General features: G+C 42.6%; 1 protein-coding gene across 1 annotated transcript in view; it reads left to right on the top strand.

Annotated features, from left to right (window-relative positions):
• Positions 1 to 5,431: 5,431 nt before the first annotated feature.
• The window catches only part of OTUD7A (OTU deubiquitinase 7A), a 22,161-nt gene continuing 9,991 nt past the window's right edge, over positions 5,432 to 17,601 (top strand). The window contains exons 1-7 of the mRNA XM_015811000.2: positions 5,432 to 5,727; positions 6,686 to 6,831; positions 11,348 to 11,545; positions 13,635 to 13,853; positions 15,669 to 15,770; positions 16,100 to 16,227; positions 16,910 to 17,022. Of these exons, the coding sequence (XP_015666486.2) occupies positions 5,432 to 5,727; positions 6,686 to 6,831; positions 11,348 to 11,545; positions 13,635 to 13,853; positions 15,669 to 15,770; positions 16,100 to 16,227; positions 16,910 to 17,022 (1,202 nt within the window). The remainder of the gene's footprint in view (positions 5,728 to 6,685; positions 6,832 to 11,347; positions 11,546 to 13,634; positions 13,854 to 15,668; positions 15,771 to 16,099; positions 16,228 to 16,909; positions 17,023 to 17,601) is intronic.

Raw genomic sequence — 17,601 nt, 5'->3', positions numbered from 1 at the left:
CTAGGTGGATCATGTGGTCCCATTGACTTTGTTTGTCCAAAGCCTGCTGGGAAGGTCCTGGGTGCAGATCGCGTGACCCCAGACCCCGCGACTGTCCTAAATACATGCCAGGTTCCAAGTACCCAAATTTTGATCCCATGATGGTGGGGAACTGTGAGAGTCATAAACATGAGGACCTGTCATAAGTCACTTTTTTCAGTGCTGCTGTAATTTCAAGCAGTCCCTAAACAAATGACTGTAAGTCAAGGGCTACATTTATTGTTAAGCAAATAGTTGGTTTTGAGTGTTGAATCCTAGGCTTTACTTAACCATCTCTCCACTCTCCTCATCTTCCAAGTCTGACTGTCCTTAAGACATGATGGCAATAGAGTCTACCAATATAGGTAGTTCATTTAGTGACCGTTCAGAGTTACAGTGGCATTGGGAAAAAGTGAGTTATGGCCATTTTTCAGACTTACGTCCTTTGCAGCATCCCCGTGACCATGTGATCAAAATTCAGAAGCTTGACAACTGACTCATATTTATGACGGTCACAGCTTCCTGAGATCATGGGATCCCTTTTTGTAAGCTTCTGACAAGCAAAGTCAATGGGGAAGGCTGAGTCACTTAACAACCGGCTTGCTAACTTAAAAACTGCAGTGATTCGCTTAAGAACGGTGGCAAGAAAGGCTGTAAAATGAGGCAAAACCCACTTAACTGTCTCCCTTGACAACAGAAATTTGGGCTCAAATCGTGGTTGTATGTTGGGGACTATCTGTACTTTTCAAACAGGGATAACATTTCTAAAACAGCTACATTAAAACCACTCCTGTTTTAAAACAGATCCGAACATTCAAAGGAGGATATGCCCCAATTTCTATTTGAAATGAATGCTGCAGTCAATCCTCTCCCTTAAGTGTCACTCAGTTCTCTCTAGGGATTTATACTTGAGGATGTGATGCAATGCAGATTTTTCCAGGGTGTGTACTCCCCCCCCCCCATTTAGCAAAATATTTCTTGCCTTCCAAGGTAGAGGGGAATGCTGAACGTTTGTTTCCATGACTGGAAAAGACGTCAAGAGAATAACTCTTAATTCATGCTGGACAATTCTAGAGTACCCCAAATACAATGAGAACTCTTGATCACAAAGAGCGTTTTTATCATATTTTGGATGCTCTGGAGCCAGCCATTGCATGGGGAATTCTGGGAATTGAAGTCCACAAGTCTTAAAAGTTGCAAGTTTGGGAGATCCCTGCTCTAGAGCACCCATTTAGCTTCACGAGATATTATGAATGTGTGTGGCAGCTATTTTTATACCTATTGTGATAAACCTAGGTTTGTTTCCACATGGACATGAAATTCATCATCACATTCTTTATTATCATAGATTGATCATGGCATGCAGAAATGCATGAGTTGTAATAAGGACAACAGAAATGGTGTGTTTTCCTTTCTGTTCCAATCTCTTGCCCATCATATCAGAAGAAATATGGGCAAAACAAATTAATAACTTGTTATGAAATTCCTAATAGCTTCTTTGTTTTAGCTCATTATAATTGTGGAATTGTTTTCATGGTAGTCTTTGAAGAAATTTCATTTATTAAATGCTGATTAATAGGAGTCCACTTACTCTTTTATCTCCTCTGGGTATAACATTGATTATAACAAATCTGTGTTATTGCAAGCTGAAAGTTGTTATCAGTCATGTTTGTACAAAATATCTGCAATTATTCATTTCATTTTATTGCTTTAGTGAAAGCCATATAATTTGAATGTATAATCTGCATTTTCCATCTATAAAGAGTCCAGGACATGTAATTATCATAAGTTTAACTAGTATTATTAAGCCGGATAAACCAAGTTATTGCAGTGGAAGTTCTATTACCTCGTGTGTGTTTTTTTAAAAAAACCCCACAATGATTTAAGATAAACTAAATTGTTCTTTAGTATCTCATTTCTCACTGGTTTATTTTTTTAAAAAAGAAGCTTTCCCATTATGAGAACATCTGAAGTACTCAATTAAAGCCATTTTATTTCGCTCCTTAAAAGAATAAAATAAAAAAGGCTTTTATCTGTTTTCCTTAACGCAGCACATTGCATTATATGGGAACATAAATAGCAGCTCTCAATATTAATTATTTTAGCAAGAGAAGTTCTTCACAGTCACAGTAATTCTCCTTTATGGGGAACTAAGAATTCCATGGGAATATAAATATATATACGTACACAGATATATATGAATAGATAGTGATGACTGCAGAAAATCTCAGCATGTGAATATTATACAGTTTTCTTCAAAGTTTTCCCGTGCATTCATTTGTCCACCCTCTGCCAGTGCTGTGTCTTCCCAAATGTGCCCCGCAGGCAGATTCTTTTCTTTCATTCTAGCCCTGAAAAGAGAAGAGAAAATATTGGTGCTTTTTTCCTCTGACTGCTATTTCTCCAGACCTTTTGTGCTCAGCCTTGCCATAAAATGCAAACTGAATTACTTTTGTTATTTATTTGGCTTTTGCCGATAATGGCAGTAACTGAAGGCCCCGAAGAAGCGGGAAAATGCAGATGAAATGGATGGAATAGTGAATGCCATAGAAAAATAGAAATTGGACAGAAAAAGAAGAGAATGAAATTTAACAGAGATAAAAGCGGCGTTCTTTAGATATTTTTTTTTAACCCGGAAGATGAGCAGTACCTGTGGATATAATCCAGGAACCTGGATTAAAACCTGTTGGCTTTAAAACAGTATTTTTCAATCTCAGCAACTAGGAGATGAGTGGACTTCAATTCCCAGAATTCCCCAGACTGTGGGAAAAAAAAGACAAAAAAATAGACGTGGCTTCTGATATTCCTTACAGCAGTACAAATATATTCCAATCTCTCTAAAGTTATAATCTGTTCTAGGTAGTTCTCGACTTTACAATGGAGCCCAAAATTTCTGTGGCTAAGCATGGTAATTGTTCGGCGAATTTGGCCCCATTTTACGACCTTTCTTGTTACAGTTCTTAAATGAATCCCTGCAGTTCTTAAATTAGTAATATGGTTGTTAAATGAATTTGGCTTTCCCCTTGACTTTGCTTGTCAGAAGGTCGCAAAAGGGGATCGGGAGTCGGGAGTGGTGCGATAGGCAGGATGAACGTGGTTTTTCCTTTGGTGCCAATACGTGTCCCTGATTCCAGAATGTTATTTTTAACCCAGCTTCTTTTTCCTTACAGATTTCTCAGGAGTCACAACTTACTCGCATGGCTTCCTGTGATAAAAATGAACTAGCTTCTCCACCGTCTGACGCACAACGCCGAAGCTTTCCTTCCAGTCTGCTGAAAGTGAGTCCAGTGAGGAGTTGACGGTTCTTCTTTCCCGTTCTCCATTTAAGAGAGTCAAGTCTGACAGCTGAGAGTCAAGTCCAATAGGTTAGTCTAGGACAGGAGTGGGGAACCTTGACTCTTTTATGACTTGTGGACTTCAATTCCCAGAATTCCTGAGCCACATGGGGGAACTATGGCCCCTTGATGACTGGTGGACTTCAACTCCCAGAATTCCTGAGCCAGCATGGGGAATTATGGCCCCTTCATGACTTGTGGACTTCAACTCCCAGAATTGGCTGGCTCAGGAATTCTGAGAGTTGAAGTCCACAAGTCATAAAAGAGCCAAGGTTCCCCACCCCGGTCTAGGATTAGTCATCCAGAGTCCCTTTGGAAAGATGGGTGGTTTATCAATGTGATAAATAAATACAGCTAGTCCTTCACTTATGACTTTTGAGCCCCACATTTTTGTCGCTAAGTGAAACGTGTGAAGTGAGTTTTTTCCCATTTTACGGCCTTTCTTGCCACACTTGTTAAGGGAATCACTACATGGTTAAGTTAGTAACCCAGTTGTTAAATGAATCTGGCTTTGCTTGTCAGGAAGTCACATAAGGGGATCACGTGACCCCCGGGACACTTAACAGCCATCATAAGTGTGAGTCAGTTGGCAAGCGTCAGAGTGTAAATCCCGTGATCTTGGGAATGCTGCAATGGTCATAAGTGTGAAAACAAGTCATAAGTCATTTTTTTCAGTGCCATTGTAACTTCAAACAGTCACTAAATGAACTGTTGTTAAGAATACCTGTACATAAAACAAGGTGGAATGACCCTGTGATGACCCAGGGCACAGCCCAGAGGCAATGCAGCCAGCTGGCAATGCAAACCGCCCTTTAATTGCTCCAAATTTTCCCCAAATGCTCCCACATTTCTGGCAAGCCTCCAAACAAAGGAAGACACACCTTCAGCCACCTCAGGCTGCAAGTAGTTTCACATACAGTCTGATTAGGAGAGGAATTTACTCAAGGCCACGGAGATAACAAGGAATGACACATACATCATAAACCTAATGAGTCTGTGTGAATACACGCTTGCCTGAGCAGTTTCAAAAGGGAAGCCAAAATATAGTCCGAGATCTTTGAGCATCCAAGCAACGTTGTCAGCCAGTCCAATGGTCAGAGTTTCCGGGTTTCCAAGCAGAAGTCACAGAACAAGAGATCAGCAACAACACACACAAAACTCCACAAAGAATCAGCATTTGTTCCCGACAAAAGCCTCTCCCCACAGCATCTCCTTAAATCTCAGTCTCCAGGTGTGCCTTGTGGAGAGGGGCGGGACGCTCTCCTTCCGAGTAGTTGAGCCTGCCTCCGTGCGCTAGGATCAGGTGGGGTGGCCCTTGCTTATCGCCTGAACTCTGTCTCTCCTGTTCCTCCTGTCCCAATCCTGAAGGGCCCTGGCCTGCCTCGGCCTGCTCTTACCCACATTCCTCTGAAACCACAGACACCTCTCCCTCGACCTCCATAGGGTCCCATTCCAGCTCATTTTCCTCCGCAGATTCAGGCTCCGACGGAGGCATGACAGACCCTTTCAGGTGGATGTCTGGTTACTTCTTGTGAGAGATGAGTTCTGCTTATTTTTCATGTGGCTGGTGCAACCTCATCTTAAAGTTTCTCTCACCCCATATGCAATACTCATCCAGTGAAGATTAAATGCCCAGCTCTCATGATTTTGGGAGCAAAATTATGCTCCAAAATGGGTGATGCTTGCAAAAATCGAGGGGATACATTCCTGCAATTTGAATAACTACACACTCCATCCTCTGTAGCTGCCTCTGCAAAACAGCAGATCTTGAAATACCTTTAGATATCAGGACGAAGCTTCCAAGAAAACAGCTAGTTGAAACTTGGAGGTCTCTTGACTTCGTAAAACCTTTAATAAAACACATTTCTTGGTAGGGAAGCCAAAAGGTTGTATTACTCATCACTGACCTAACAGGCCATCTTGATCTCCACTTGATTGTGATGCAACAGTGAAAAGGCTATGGTACCTCAGGAAATGCAACAATTATGTGAACATAACCTCGTCCTCTGGACTTCGTCCTCAAGACCATGCTATCAACTGAAAAGAGTCCATGAGGACCAGCAGTTCCCTTCTTTAAAATGAGGAGCACCAGTTTGGGAATTAGGTTGGGAATTGCTTTCTCTGTTGTCCTGATGGTTGCAATCATAATCACCATCAAAAGAGATTCCTTGACTCAGCTTTGTAGGAACCTGGTGTATGTGCCGTCTCTGGCCAAACACACATCTCCGGTGGTGCCCGAGGAACGTTATGGAAGAAATCACACCAAGAAGACTAGTAGCTCTATTGTAAAGGAGGAAAAGGAATCTGGTGGTGATCATCACATCACAAAGGAAGTGGAAGAGAGTGAAATGCAGCAAGAAGATGCCGAATCTAGGCACGGATGCACCAAAGAAATAATTATTGTAAACATGTGAGCAGGACCTAGGTTTAGTGGCTGTAGAAGCCAGTAGTGTTGTGAGTTTAAAAAAATAACAACAATTATATCTATGTTGAGGCTCCACTGAGGGGAGATTAGTAACTCCTGCGACAAGTATCCAAGAGCGGGGTGTTATATCCCTGCATTGTTTGGGATTAAGGCTAGAAAATCAGTTTCCTAGTCCATTTATGGCCTGTGAAACAAGAACTGAAGAATTCATACCCTGAAACTTGTAATATTAGTTTCTAGTTCAGTTTAAAAACACAGGCAATATACTGCCAGAAAAGGCTGTGTATTGAAACAACAGCAGGTGTTGAATTGTGTTGTCCTTATGGACTTTTAGTGCTCAAAAATAAGTTTACATCTGGACAGTATCAATTTTAAGGCTAATTGTTTAAAGGAAAACCTGGGGCCTTACAATTAAACAGATTTTGGAATCTTTAAGAAGAGTTGATTGCCTGAAGAACCCAAGGAGTGTTCAGGGAAGAAAGGACAATACAAACTTGTAAAAAAAAAAAAAGGAAATCAAACATGCCTTGATTTCTTGACTTCCACTGATACGATTGGTCTTTTTTCCCCCCAAGCTCTCATCTTGGGTATAGACATCAATGGTGGAAATGTATTTTTCCAGTTTATTTTTTCACCCAAGAGCTTGGCTGACACAAATGTTGAGAATAGGCGTAATGAGTGCAGAACTGAGGTTCTTGACTGACCTAGCTATGGAAGATTCAAAGACAGTCATGCAAAGTCCTCCTTAGATATCGGATTATGTTTAAACTAAATTTGTATAAATAGATAGAATAAAGCATAGTTCAAATCTCCATGTTGAGTTTTTAGGGATTCTGTTTCAGAAAGCTGACTACACATACGCTCCAATAGGTGATTTATCTGGGATCTTCTTTCTCCCTCTTGGTAGATGGACATCTTGTAACTTTCCTTCTTCTGCTGCCCAGTTAGCAGCTGCCCTACATGATCCCATGACTCTTGATATGGATGCTGTCCTCTCAGACTTCGTTCAGTCCACGGGGGCAGAGCCTGGTCTAGCCAGAGATTTGTTGGAAGGTAAGAACACCTTTATGGAACATCATCCACAGCAGGGGTCCCCAACCTTGGCAACTTTAAGATTTGTGGACTTCCAACTCCCAGAATCCCTCAGGCAGGGTGGGGTTTCCTTCTGTTCCCTTTGCATGTGTTGCAGGATATGAACTCCGAAATATAGAATATGCAACTCTCTAAATTTCACCTTTAAACCTTACTAGACAACCCATGACCTCTTGAGTCGTCCTTTCTGGGATATTTCCTTACCGGATTCCAAATGCCTTCAAGCATGGCAGAACATCTAATGTGCTGCCTTCACTGGAAATGTTGGGGATACCCTGAAGGAGTTGGTTGGTTTGTGTGCTACAGTGATGTCATGTGGTTATGATAATCCGTTGGTTATTTCTGAGATGTTTTTGATGTATGGCAGCGTTATGCTTTTCACAACTTGGGTTGATTGTGCAAAAATCTTGCCCTACAATGCGCTGTTTGTTCAGTTAAAGGTTACAGAAATGAAAATTTTGGTGGTATATAGATTTATGTAACAAAGCAGAAGAAGTGGTGAGGAGATGCTACAAAGGATGGTAGATCCATTGTTTTGCTACAATTTTAAAGAATAGAATAGAGTGGAATAGAATAGAATGTAGAATAGAATAGAATAGAATAGAATAGAATAAAATAATAAAATAAAATAAAATAAAATAAAATAAAATAAAATAAAATAAAATATAAAATAAAATAATAAAATAAAATAAAATAAAATAAAATAAAATGGAATGGGAGGAGGTCCTCCCAGCATTCCTTTACACATTCATACAGTGACATCTGGAACAAGCCACAAGGCTGTCACATGCATAAAATACATAACTCACGCCATTCACACAAGGATGCCACATCACACACAGGATGTCACTTGCCCCTTCTTTGGACACACAAGTACCTCTGCACCGTTTCATGAAAAAAATCACCTTCAGGTGACCAAAAGAGCGCATTTATATAAAGTCAGCGAACTATATGCTTGTTCTTTCTTTTTTCTTTTTTGTATTAAGCCATCTGTAAAAGAACAATCTGCCACCTGTTTTATGGAATAATTCTCACCCACCTCCAGCTTGATAGATTGCCAAATCCAAAGGAGGTGAGATTTGTCACGCACTTGTACAAACCATGGAGAGATTCACATGAGAGCAGTGGAAGGACCATCTCGGGATTAGCCATCCGGAGAGAATCCCTCTCTGCATGCTTTTCAACAACCTGTGTTTACAAGGGAGGAGTCCATCGTTGGCCAACATACATAGCATCAAATTCCTCCCCTTGTACGAGCTGAGCAAGATCAAGAAACAAGAAATGCCAGGAAGGTCTCTTTAAGACTGGGATCAAGGGTAGAAACCTTGGAAACTGCAGCATGAATTTGCAACCTACCCACATTAGTTTGTTGATCTGAGCAGGCTCTCTTTCAATGATTTAATTTTTATTAAATTAATTTTAATTTAATTTTCAATTAACCAGTGGAACGGCTTGCCTCCAGAGATTGTGGGTGCACCATCACTGGAGGCTTTTAAGAAGAAGTTGGACAGCCATTTGCCTGAAATGGTATAGAGCTTTCTGCTTGAGCTCTAAGGTCCTTTCCACCTCCGTTATTCTGCATTATTCTGATTTGAAATGCTTCTTCCCAGCTTTTTTGGTTATCTTTTTGGGCTAAATTGTCATTTATGAGAAAGGCTACTCTCCTCTCTTTTTAGCTGGTGCGTAACACGCTCCCCGTTACGGTTCCCAGTGTGGTGGATTGAAATAAAAGTCTTATTTCCTATAAACAATAAGTGAGAGACCATATTTTATCTTTGCCGTTACATGAATAGTGTTAAATGTAACCTTTAAGAGGGCCAGATAGAAAAGCATGGTTCTTCAGTTGTCCGTGCGCTTGTGTGTGTGTGTGTGTGTTTTGGAAGAAATTGGAATGGTCGGTCAAGATGGTTGTGAATCCAAACGAAGGTAACATTTAAATAACAGTGGTTTGGAGAAAAGCAACTTAACTGCTTGACGTCAGCCGGCTTTTGACCGTGGTGCCATTTCAACGAAATGTCAGCTTGGAGGCCTGCCTCATTGTCAGCCAATTTGCGGAGAGGCTGCTCAGAAGGGCACGTGGCCGGGCAGGCTGGTAATTTCTGGCTGTCCTCTGAAAGAGGGCTATGCGCGCTCGTCCTTCTGCTGTTAACGACGCCCCGTTTCAATGGAAGAAAATTAAATGCATTCTGCTTTGATAAAAACCACTAATCATGTTCTGCTGAAAAAAGCTAAAAATTACTCATGGCATTTTTTTCTGGTTTTTTTCCCTTTTTTTTGAAAAGCTGGCCAAGGTTGATCTCTTGAAACTCTTAACAGCAGGATATTATTGTTCTACCAACTGATGCTGCTGCTTGAATTATTGCTTGGAGACAACAGTTTTGCAGGCATCAAAATAAAGGCGCTACTGTTCCTGTGGCTTTTCCATGCATAGAAGCCAATTGTGAGATAAAATATATAAAAGTAATTTCTGCCTTCAGATAGGCTCCTAAGAGGACTTCCTTCCTTCCTTCCTTCCTTCCTTCCTTCCTTCCTTCCTTCCTTCCTTCCTTCCTTCCTTCCTTCCTTCCTTCCTTCCTTCCTTCCTTCCTCCCTCCCTCCCTCCCTCCCTCCTCCTCCTCCTCCTCCTCCTTCATTTTTCCCCAAATTCCTCAAATTTGCCTTTTTGTTGTAGAACAGTTTTGGAATTAGAAAATGCGATCCTTCCTCCAGAATGGTTATGTCCTTATTTTAGTTCAGTTATCCTTGTGTGCGCGTTTTTTTAAAATCATTTGATAACATTTAATTGCCACAGTTTTAGCTCTGCCCTTTTTGTCGTGTTCTGCCTTCCCAGCGCGTGGATATTGGTGTTCAGAATAGGCTGGGGAATGAAAAGGCGGTTTAGATGTGAACAATTACGGGAGGATGATATAATGAATACTTTAGCATGTTATTTATTAACAGTGCATTGAAAAATAATAAGGGTCTGATGTGATAATTCACCAGCATTCAAGAGCAAGAATTAAAGGGGTTTTTTTTGTCTAAGAATATAACAATGTAAAGGCAATGAACTGGTTATAAATTGAGGTTATATATTATACGTTAGAATGCAATCCTGAGTGAATGAAATAAATGCAGCTTGTTCAAACATACATTGTGCTTTATTGTCTCTATTCTGGAAAACATTCTCCTTGCAGAGATCTGTTTAATAAAATATGCCTTTCTTTGAAGGCTATTTAAGCATTCTATATTGCTATTCAAACCTTGATCACTAGACTCATCCAAAATTCTCACTAAATTCTATTATTTGACCATTTTAAATATTTTATGAACCAACATGTACTATCTCTGGCAGAGCTAGCACTCTAAATATTTGAGTTGTTTAAAGCTGGATCATAATTAAATATACCATGACATTTTGTTTGGTTATTTGGCTATTTAACTGTATTGACATTTATGCTTTCTGTTGATCAAGTACAATAGTCCAGGGTACCCAACTAGAGAGATGAAAGCTAAGAGGTCACCGGGTGGTCATTTCCTTCCTGGGGTGGCCAGAACATGGATAAAGCATGACCCATCCAGAGTGTTACAGCCTCTCTTATTGAAGATAATTTAGACCCGCAAAGTTGAATGGGCAGCGCCTGTCAGTTGCTGGTTCACTTTCCTTTTAAAGCTATTCAGGTTGATGGCCCTCACTGTAGATTACTCCGTTCCATAGATCAACTATGAAACAGCTTTCTTTCATTTTTCCTCCCATAGTTTAGTTCAGGGGTCTCCAAACTTGGTAATTTAAGCCTTGTAGACAGTGGTGGGATTCAAATATGCGGACAACCGGTTCCCTGTGTGGATGCTGCTTCCAGAAGTCCATTCTGGGCCTGGGCAACAAAAAATTAGCTACTGGTTCTGCCGAAGTGGTGCGAACCGGCTGGATCCCACCACTGCTTGTAGACTTCAACTCCTAGAATTCCTCAGCCAGCCCTTCTGAGAGTTGAAGCCCACCAGTCTTAAAGTTGCCAAGTTCACTGGCTCATCCTTGCTGATTTCGAGGAGAGCAAAATAACTTGATGTGTGCTCCATTTTAATCACTCTTAACATTCTGCTATGCGGTGCTGTTCCTCACCCGATAGACCAACATCTTTCCCAGCATCAGAGCCTTCTCCACCAAGTTGGGTCTTCACATTATGTGTCCAAAGCAGGATAATTTGAGCCTGGACCTTTGTGTCAACATCTATGTTGATGTGTTCAATGATCCATTGGCTGGTGTCTTCTCCAGCCCCAAAGTCCAAATGTATCAATCCTCTTCCGGTCCTGCTTCTCCAAAGCCCAACTGTTGCTTCCAAGAGGGTCACAGACAGGGAAGATCTCTGCCAATGTTTACTTTGATACCTCTTACTTCAGTTTAGTGAATCTGAAACAGTGGCTGTCTGCTGCTCCTATTCACAGACATCAGCTCGGCCATACACTGTGGAAGTCAACCCTGCCTCCCTTTCTGTGTTTTTAGGCAAAAACTGGGACTTCACTGCTGCTTTGAGTGACTATGAACAGCTCAGGCAGGTGCATACAGCCAACCTGCCCCAAGTGTTCAACGAAGGAAGGTATCCCAAGCCGCAGCCGCAGCAAAAGCCAGATAAAGAACTTTCCCAACAGGTGAACAAGAGTGAGCGGCTATCCTTTCCTAGACAGGAGGACATCTCCCAAGGTAAAGTGATTGCTGCAGTGTTTTTTGCAAGGGTTGCCTCTGAAAAGCACTCCAAAACTTCAGCTGGTCTGTTTATTAGCCAACCAGGGTTGCTATAGTCCTCTAACAGCTGTTTTGCAATCACTGTATGGATTGTTGAGATGTTTCTGGAGGCGATTCAAGGTGCTGGGTGGACCTCAAGAACTTCCCTTGACTTGGCCTTGTGGTTCTTCCAGAAACATCTCCACACACAGGTGCTTGGGTAACTTATCCAATGTAGATTGGCTGCTACTGCTACATTCATGTCGGAGGCACCTGCCAAGCCCCTTCTGGGTTGAAAGGACCAGCCAGTCACATCACGGGATGCTGAAGGGGCTCCTTTCATGCCCCTGTCATTTTATGTCATGTAGACTGGCCACTAACCTCTTTTCATGATTCCCCCATGAAGGGAAGGCGAAGGAGGCTGGACTCACAATGCTTTCCTGTTTCAGCCCCCTTGTTGTTACACACATGTTCCTGATTAGCATGGCATCCTCAGGGTTGGTTCTTTCAGAAAGTGTTGACTCCACAAAGAGTATTTGCACACTCTGGGGAGGACTTCATTTATTTATCTCTCAGTTTTGTATGTTCCAGAAAGAACTCCCTGTATTTAACAAAACAACAAAAATAGAATAAAATATCCCCAGTAAATGAAAAAAAAAATAATTTCACTTCATTCATTTGAAATGTCCATGGCAACTAGTAGCAGAAATTAAAATCATACTGAGCTTAGAAAGATGGTTCCTATGGGAGATTTTCTTGGTCAATACTCCTACACCCTATGAATGTGTGGGCTTAATTGAGAAGGATCACTGTCTTTAGGCCGTGGAGCTTATTGCACAGAGGCTACAGACAATTCCAAAACCAGGATTTATTTGGCAGTCAATAAAACAGTGTCATCCTCTGGGTCTGCCACAGGCTCTCTCCGTTGATCCCTTGGTATAGATAATCATTTGAGCTGCCTCAAAACCCAGGTAGCATCTGCCTTCTGGAGCCCCTTTGGATGAATGTCATCCTAGTTTTCACATCTGGCCAAGCTGCTGAGATTCAGGCTTGTCTGTTCTTCTCTTATCTTCCCAAGATTAAAGATTAACTTCATTGACTTCATTCCATCTTTGGTGGTTCTGTCAAGGGTGCCTGTAGATGACCGTTATTCAAAGAGTATAATTATTAAAGATGTATCATGAACTGGGGAAAGACAAAAGTTTTACACTAGCTGGAGAGAAAAAAGTTTTATACCAGCTGAAGATAAATCAGGGAACCGATGGAAAGTGTAGCTGTGATGATCTTAGGTTGACTCTTCCTATTGTCCTTTCCCATGATTACTGGGTGATAGTGATCTCTGAAAGTTTTATCCCCTGGGATATTCCAATTCTTAGCCAGCTTTTAAAATCATGTGAGAGCAAAGGTTTCTTTTTGTTTGTTTGTTTTAGTTTTCCGTTGCAGACAGGATTTGTGTAATATGTAATTGAGTGAATATAGGGTAGAAGAGGAGGAGGAGGAGGAGGAGGAGGAGGAAGGACTGTGAGGTCCTTGATGCTCTCTGAGCTTGGTTGTTTTCTTGCAGATGTTTCATTACCCAACTAGGTAACATCATCAGTGCTAGAAGAGAGTGGAGTTTGCAGAGGAGAAGAGGAAGAGGAGGAGGAGGAAGAGGAGGAGGAGAAGAATAAGTAGGGAAAGAGGAGGAGGAGGAGGAGGAGGAGGAGGAGAACTAGAATAGAATAGAATTCTTTATTGGCCAAGTATGGTTGGACACACAAGGAATTTGTCTCCAGTGCAGAAGCTCTCAGTGTACATAGAAGTAATAGTGATAGTCATGATCATAAACAACATGAAAATACATACAAATAACTAGGGAATGAGGAGGAGAAATAGGAGAGGAGGAGGAGGAGGAGGAGAAGTAGAGGAGAAAGAGAAGAAGAACTGGGGAGGGAAGAGGAGGAGGACTGTGGGGTCCTTGGTATTCTCTGAGCTTTGTTATTTTCTTGCAAATGTTTAATGACTTATGTAGGGAACATCTTCAGGCTGCGTCTCACGCCCTCTCCTCATCCTTTCTTCCCTTGTTTAGAGAAGAGGCTTTCTAGAGGAATCTCTCATGCCAGTTCCGCCATTGTCTCGCTCGCTCGCTCTCACGTGGCCACCGAATGTAACAATGACCATTTCTCTCTGGAGATGCCCATCTACACCTTCCAGCTTCCTGACCTCAGTGTTTACAGTGAAGACTTCAGGAGCTTCGTTGAGCGGGACCTGATTGAGCAGGCCACCATGGTCGCTTTGGAACAAGCGGGTGAGATAGCCTTGGGCTGCTTCGAGGGCTTCTCGGATCCCTCTGTTCAGCCCAGGATCGCTGAAATGGATTACTTCAATCAGGAATGAAAGCCAGATGCCCACTTGGCCATTTGGTCTCGGAAAGGTTGTAAAAGGGCTAGGAAATGCCTGAAAAAGTGATTAAAATGATCAGAGAGATGAAGCTCTTAAGTTCAAGTGGAGGCCAAAGAAAAGATGGTTTTAATCTAATAAGACAGCAATGTGTGGGAGGGCTGGGATAAGCCTCTCTAAAACCATGAATAATGGAAGACGATCCAGAGAAGGATGGTCTGCTCCCCCCCTTACATAATGATGTCCCGAGGAATGCAAAAGCGGTTGTTTCTTTAACTGCACAATTTCTGCAGTCCACTGAAGACGTGGCTGAGCTTTACGTGTGACTTAGCTTTCCGTGGTCCTTATGAATAAACGTAAATTCTCTGCCTGGAGGTCTCGGCTGCTTCCCCCTCTAATGCTGCCTTCAGAGAAAGAGGCTTTTAGGGGAGATTAGCAGAGCAGCTTTGGGCTCAGTATGTTCGAAGGATGCATTTGGGTCGGTCTAGCTGGGCACAGAGAAGGGAATAGGGCCAGGCCTCGGCTTACCACCTTTTTTGCCACAGCGGTTCAGTGAATCACTCTGGTTGATAAGCTAGTAAAACAGTTGTTAAGTGATTCTGGCTTCCCCATTGACTTTGCTGGTCAGAAGGTCGCAAAAAGGGGATCGCCTGACACCCTCCCCCCCCCGGGACATTGCAGCCGTCATAAATATGAACCACTTGCCAAGCGCCTGAATTTTGATCACGTGACCACGGAGATACTGCAAGGGTCGATAGTGTGAAAAACGGTCCCAAGTCACTTTTTTCAGTGCTATTGTAACTTTGAATGGTCACTAAATAAACGGTTGTAAGTTGACGTACCTGTACTGTCCTCTGACGAGCCTTTTGCGCTGCGGTTCCTGCACGGAGCAGATGATGAGCGGTTGCTTCTCAAAGCCCCCAAGAAAGGCGTAAAAATGAGAACATGTTACTTCTAATTTTATCGCTCCCAACGGCGGCCCAGCACACTTAGAAAGACGCTTCCCGAGTGAACTCCTAATTTAGATTTAATCAGAGTAGTCGGGCGAGGAAGCGGGCACCAGCTGCTGCTTACTGGGTGCGTGTGGAGATTATCAAGGGCTTTTCACAAATTCAGCTATTAGTGTGGAGATTTACCAGTGATGCACCACTTTTACAGGTCTGCAGAAAACTCCCGTTCTTGTTAGATTAAAAGACTGACGTCTGATTGGCTTTGTGTGGTTGTAGCTGACCTGGTGTAAAGCTCCTGAATTTCTGAATTCAATAGTGCAGTCTTCAGGTGGATTAGGCAAATTAGGAATCAAATAATTAGTCTAGAAGTTATGTGAAGTGTGGGGTCCTTGGTGCTCTACGAGTTTGGTTGTTTTCTTGCAGGTGTTGCATTACCCAACTAGGCAACAACATCAGTGCACTGATGGTACCTACCTGGGTAATGAAATGTCTGCAAGAAAACCAAACCGAATTCAGAGAGCACCAAGGACCCCATAATTCAATCCTTAGCTACAGATATTTTCTTCTGGTGGTAGTTAGTGAAGTTTCTCAATGAGTAACTTCAGAACTGGAAGCTGAATGCAGCTATCAACCTGAGGATAGAGTTTATTGACTAATCTCTTCTCCAAGTATCTCTCTTCTCTCCTTCCTTCCCCTCCCCTTAATAGATCCTTCATTATCTTCTCCAAGATTCCTTCACACCTTTCTTGTACTGATGGTTGAACTTTTCCTAGGTCGTCTCAACTGGTGGTCAACGGTGTGCACCAGCTGCAAGCGTCTTCTTCCATTGGCCACAACCGGTGATGGAAACTGCCTCTTGCACGCGGCTTCTTTGGGTAGGTGTCAACATCTCCTTGGCTTGTTCTGTTCTGTTCTGTTCTGTTCTGTTCTGTTCTGTTCTGCTCTGCTCTGCTCTGCTCTGCTCTACTCTGTTCTGTTCTGTTCTGTTCTGTTCTGTTCTGTTCTGTTCTGTTCCCTTCCGTTCTGTTCCATTCCATTCCATTTTATTCCATTTTATTCCATTCTTATCACACTGGCTGCTTGTATTCTTTTCTGTTTTGGTTTATTTCTTGGGAGGGGGTAGTTGAAGAGCTCAAAGTTTCTTTCCAACCTTATAAATCTAGGATTCTTTAGATTCCTAACCCAGCCTTTCTTTCATTTGTAGGGATGTGGGGCTTTCACGACCGAGACCTCGTCTTACGGAAAGCACTTTACGCCATGATGAGGAGTGGGGCTGAAAGGGAAGCTCTGAAGAGAAGGTGGAGGTGGCAGCAGACCCACCAAAATAAAGAGGTTGTGTGCCGGGAGCATCCCGGAGTCTTTTCTTCTTCTGAAAGGGGCTTTCATGGAACCCTTTTCTGGTTTTTTGGGCTGAGTGGAAAGTGGATGGAGACAAAGGTCTTCCATTGTGGTATTTACTTCCCTTGGAGCACAGATGTTCTCAACTATCCCAGAGAAATCTGGAAGACATTATAAGACTGCTCTTTGAGTACATCGTCTCTCCCAACATCAAAGCAGGTTTTTCCTATCCAGGTTCTTCCTTTCTTCTCTGGTGGCCTGTTTTCCTTATTCCAAGAAACAATGGGAGGGGGATGGAACCCATCTGCGGCCACTGTTCATATTCTCTGAGTATAAATGTGAATTTTGACACAAACATCTGATTTGGGGATCCCTTGAAGTTCTGCAGGTTGGAGCAGGGCATTTTTTTTCAACCAGGGCAACTTTAAGATGGGTGGACTTCAACTCCCAGAATTCCCCAGCCAGCTTAGCTGGCTGGGGAATTCTGGGAGTTGAAGTCCACCCATCTTAAAGTTGTCCTGGTTGAAAACCCCTCAGGATGGGATAGCCTTCTTCCATCTGCACCTTCTCCTCCCAAGAAATACACAAACCATGAAGGCATCTCTGCTACCTTGTATGGGCTTCTTCTTCTTCGTCGTCGTCCTCTTCCTCCAACTATGTTTTCTTTCTCTCTTAGTCAGGACTGGTTTACACGGAAGAAGAGTGGGAGCGGGAGTGGAGCGAACTCCTCAAGTTGGCATCCAGTGAACCACGCACTCACATCAGCAAAAACGGGGGCAGCGGTGGTGGGTAAGTGGGGTCTGCCAGGGGTGCATTTACAATATAATAGGAAAAGGAGGATGTGGAGCAGAATCATAAGTAAGCCCAGGGGACTATCTTCTAACATATAAATATTTTAAATCAATCAAACCACGGACCCTTGTGGAAATGGCAGGGTTTCCAAGGGGATAATCACAAATTGTCACTCGTGAGGAAGAGTCTTGTCGTCAAGAGCAAAGAACGGATTGGTCTGTCCAGATCAGCTGACTTTCCAACTCACAAATAGTATTTTTTCTATCTTGTTTCATATTATTATTTATACTCCCCTCCCTTCCTTTCCCCCTCTCTCCCCTCTCCCTTCCCTTCCCTGCCCTCCCCTTCCCCTTCCTTCCATCCCCTCTCCTCCCTCCTCCCTCCTCCTTCCTTCTTGTCTTCCTTCCTTCTTTCCTTCCTTCCTTCCCCATCCTCTCCCCTCCCTCCTTCCTTCTCTCCTTCTTGTCTTCCTTCCTTCCCCTCCCCTCACCTCCCCTCCCTCCTCCTTCCTTCTTGTCTTCCTTTTTTTTTTTTTCAATATAAAATTTTTATTGTTTTCATCATAAAAAAAAAAAA

This window comes from Protobothrops mucrosquamatus, unplaced genomic scaffold, assembly GCF_001527695.2.
Source record: "Protobothrops mucrosquamatus isolate PMUCROS unplaced genomic scaffold, P.Mucros_1.0 scaffold27, whole genome shotgun sequence".
NCBI lineage: Eukaryota > Metazoa > Chordata > Lepidosauria > Squamata > Viperidae > Protobothrops > Protobothrops mucrosquamatus.
The sequence above is the reverse complement of the archived record's forward strand: the minus strand, read 5'-3'. Positions and strand labels throughout refer to the sequence as shown.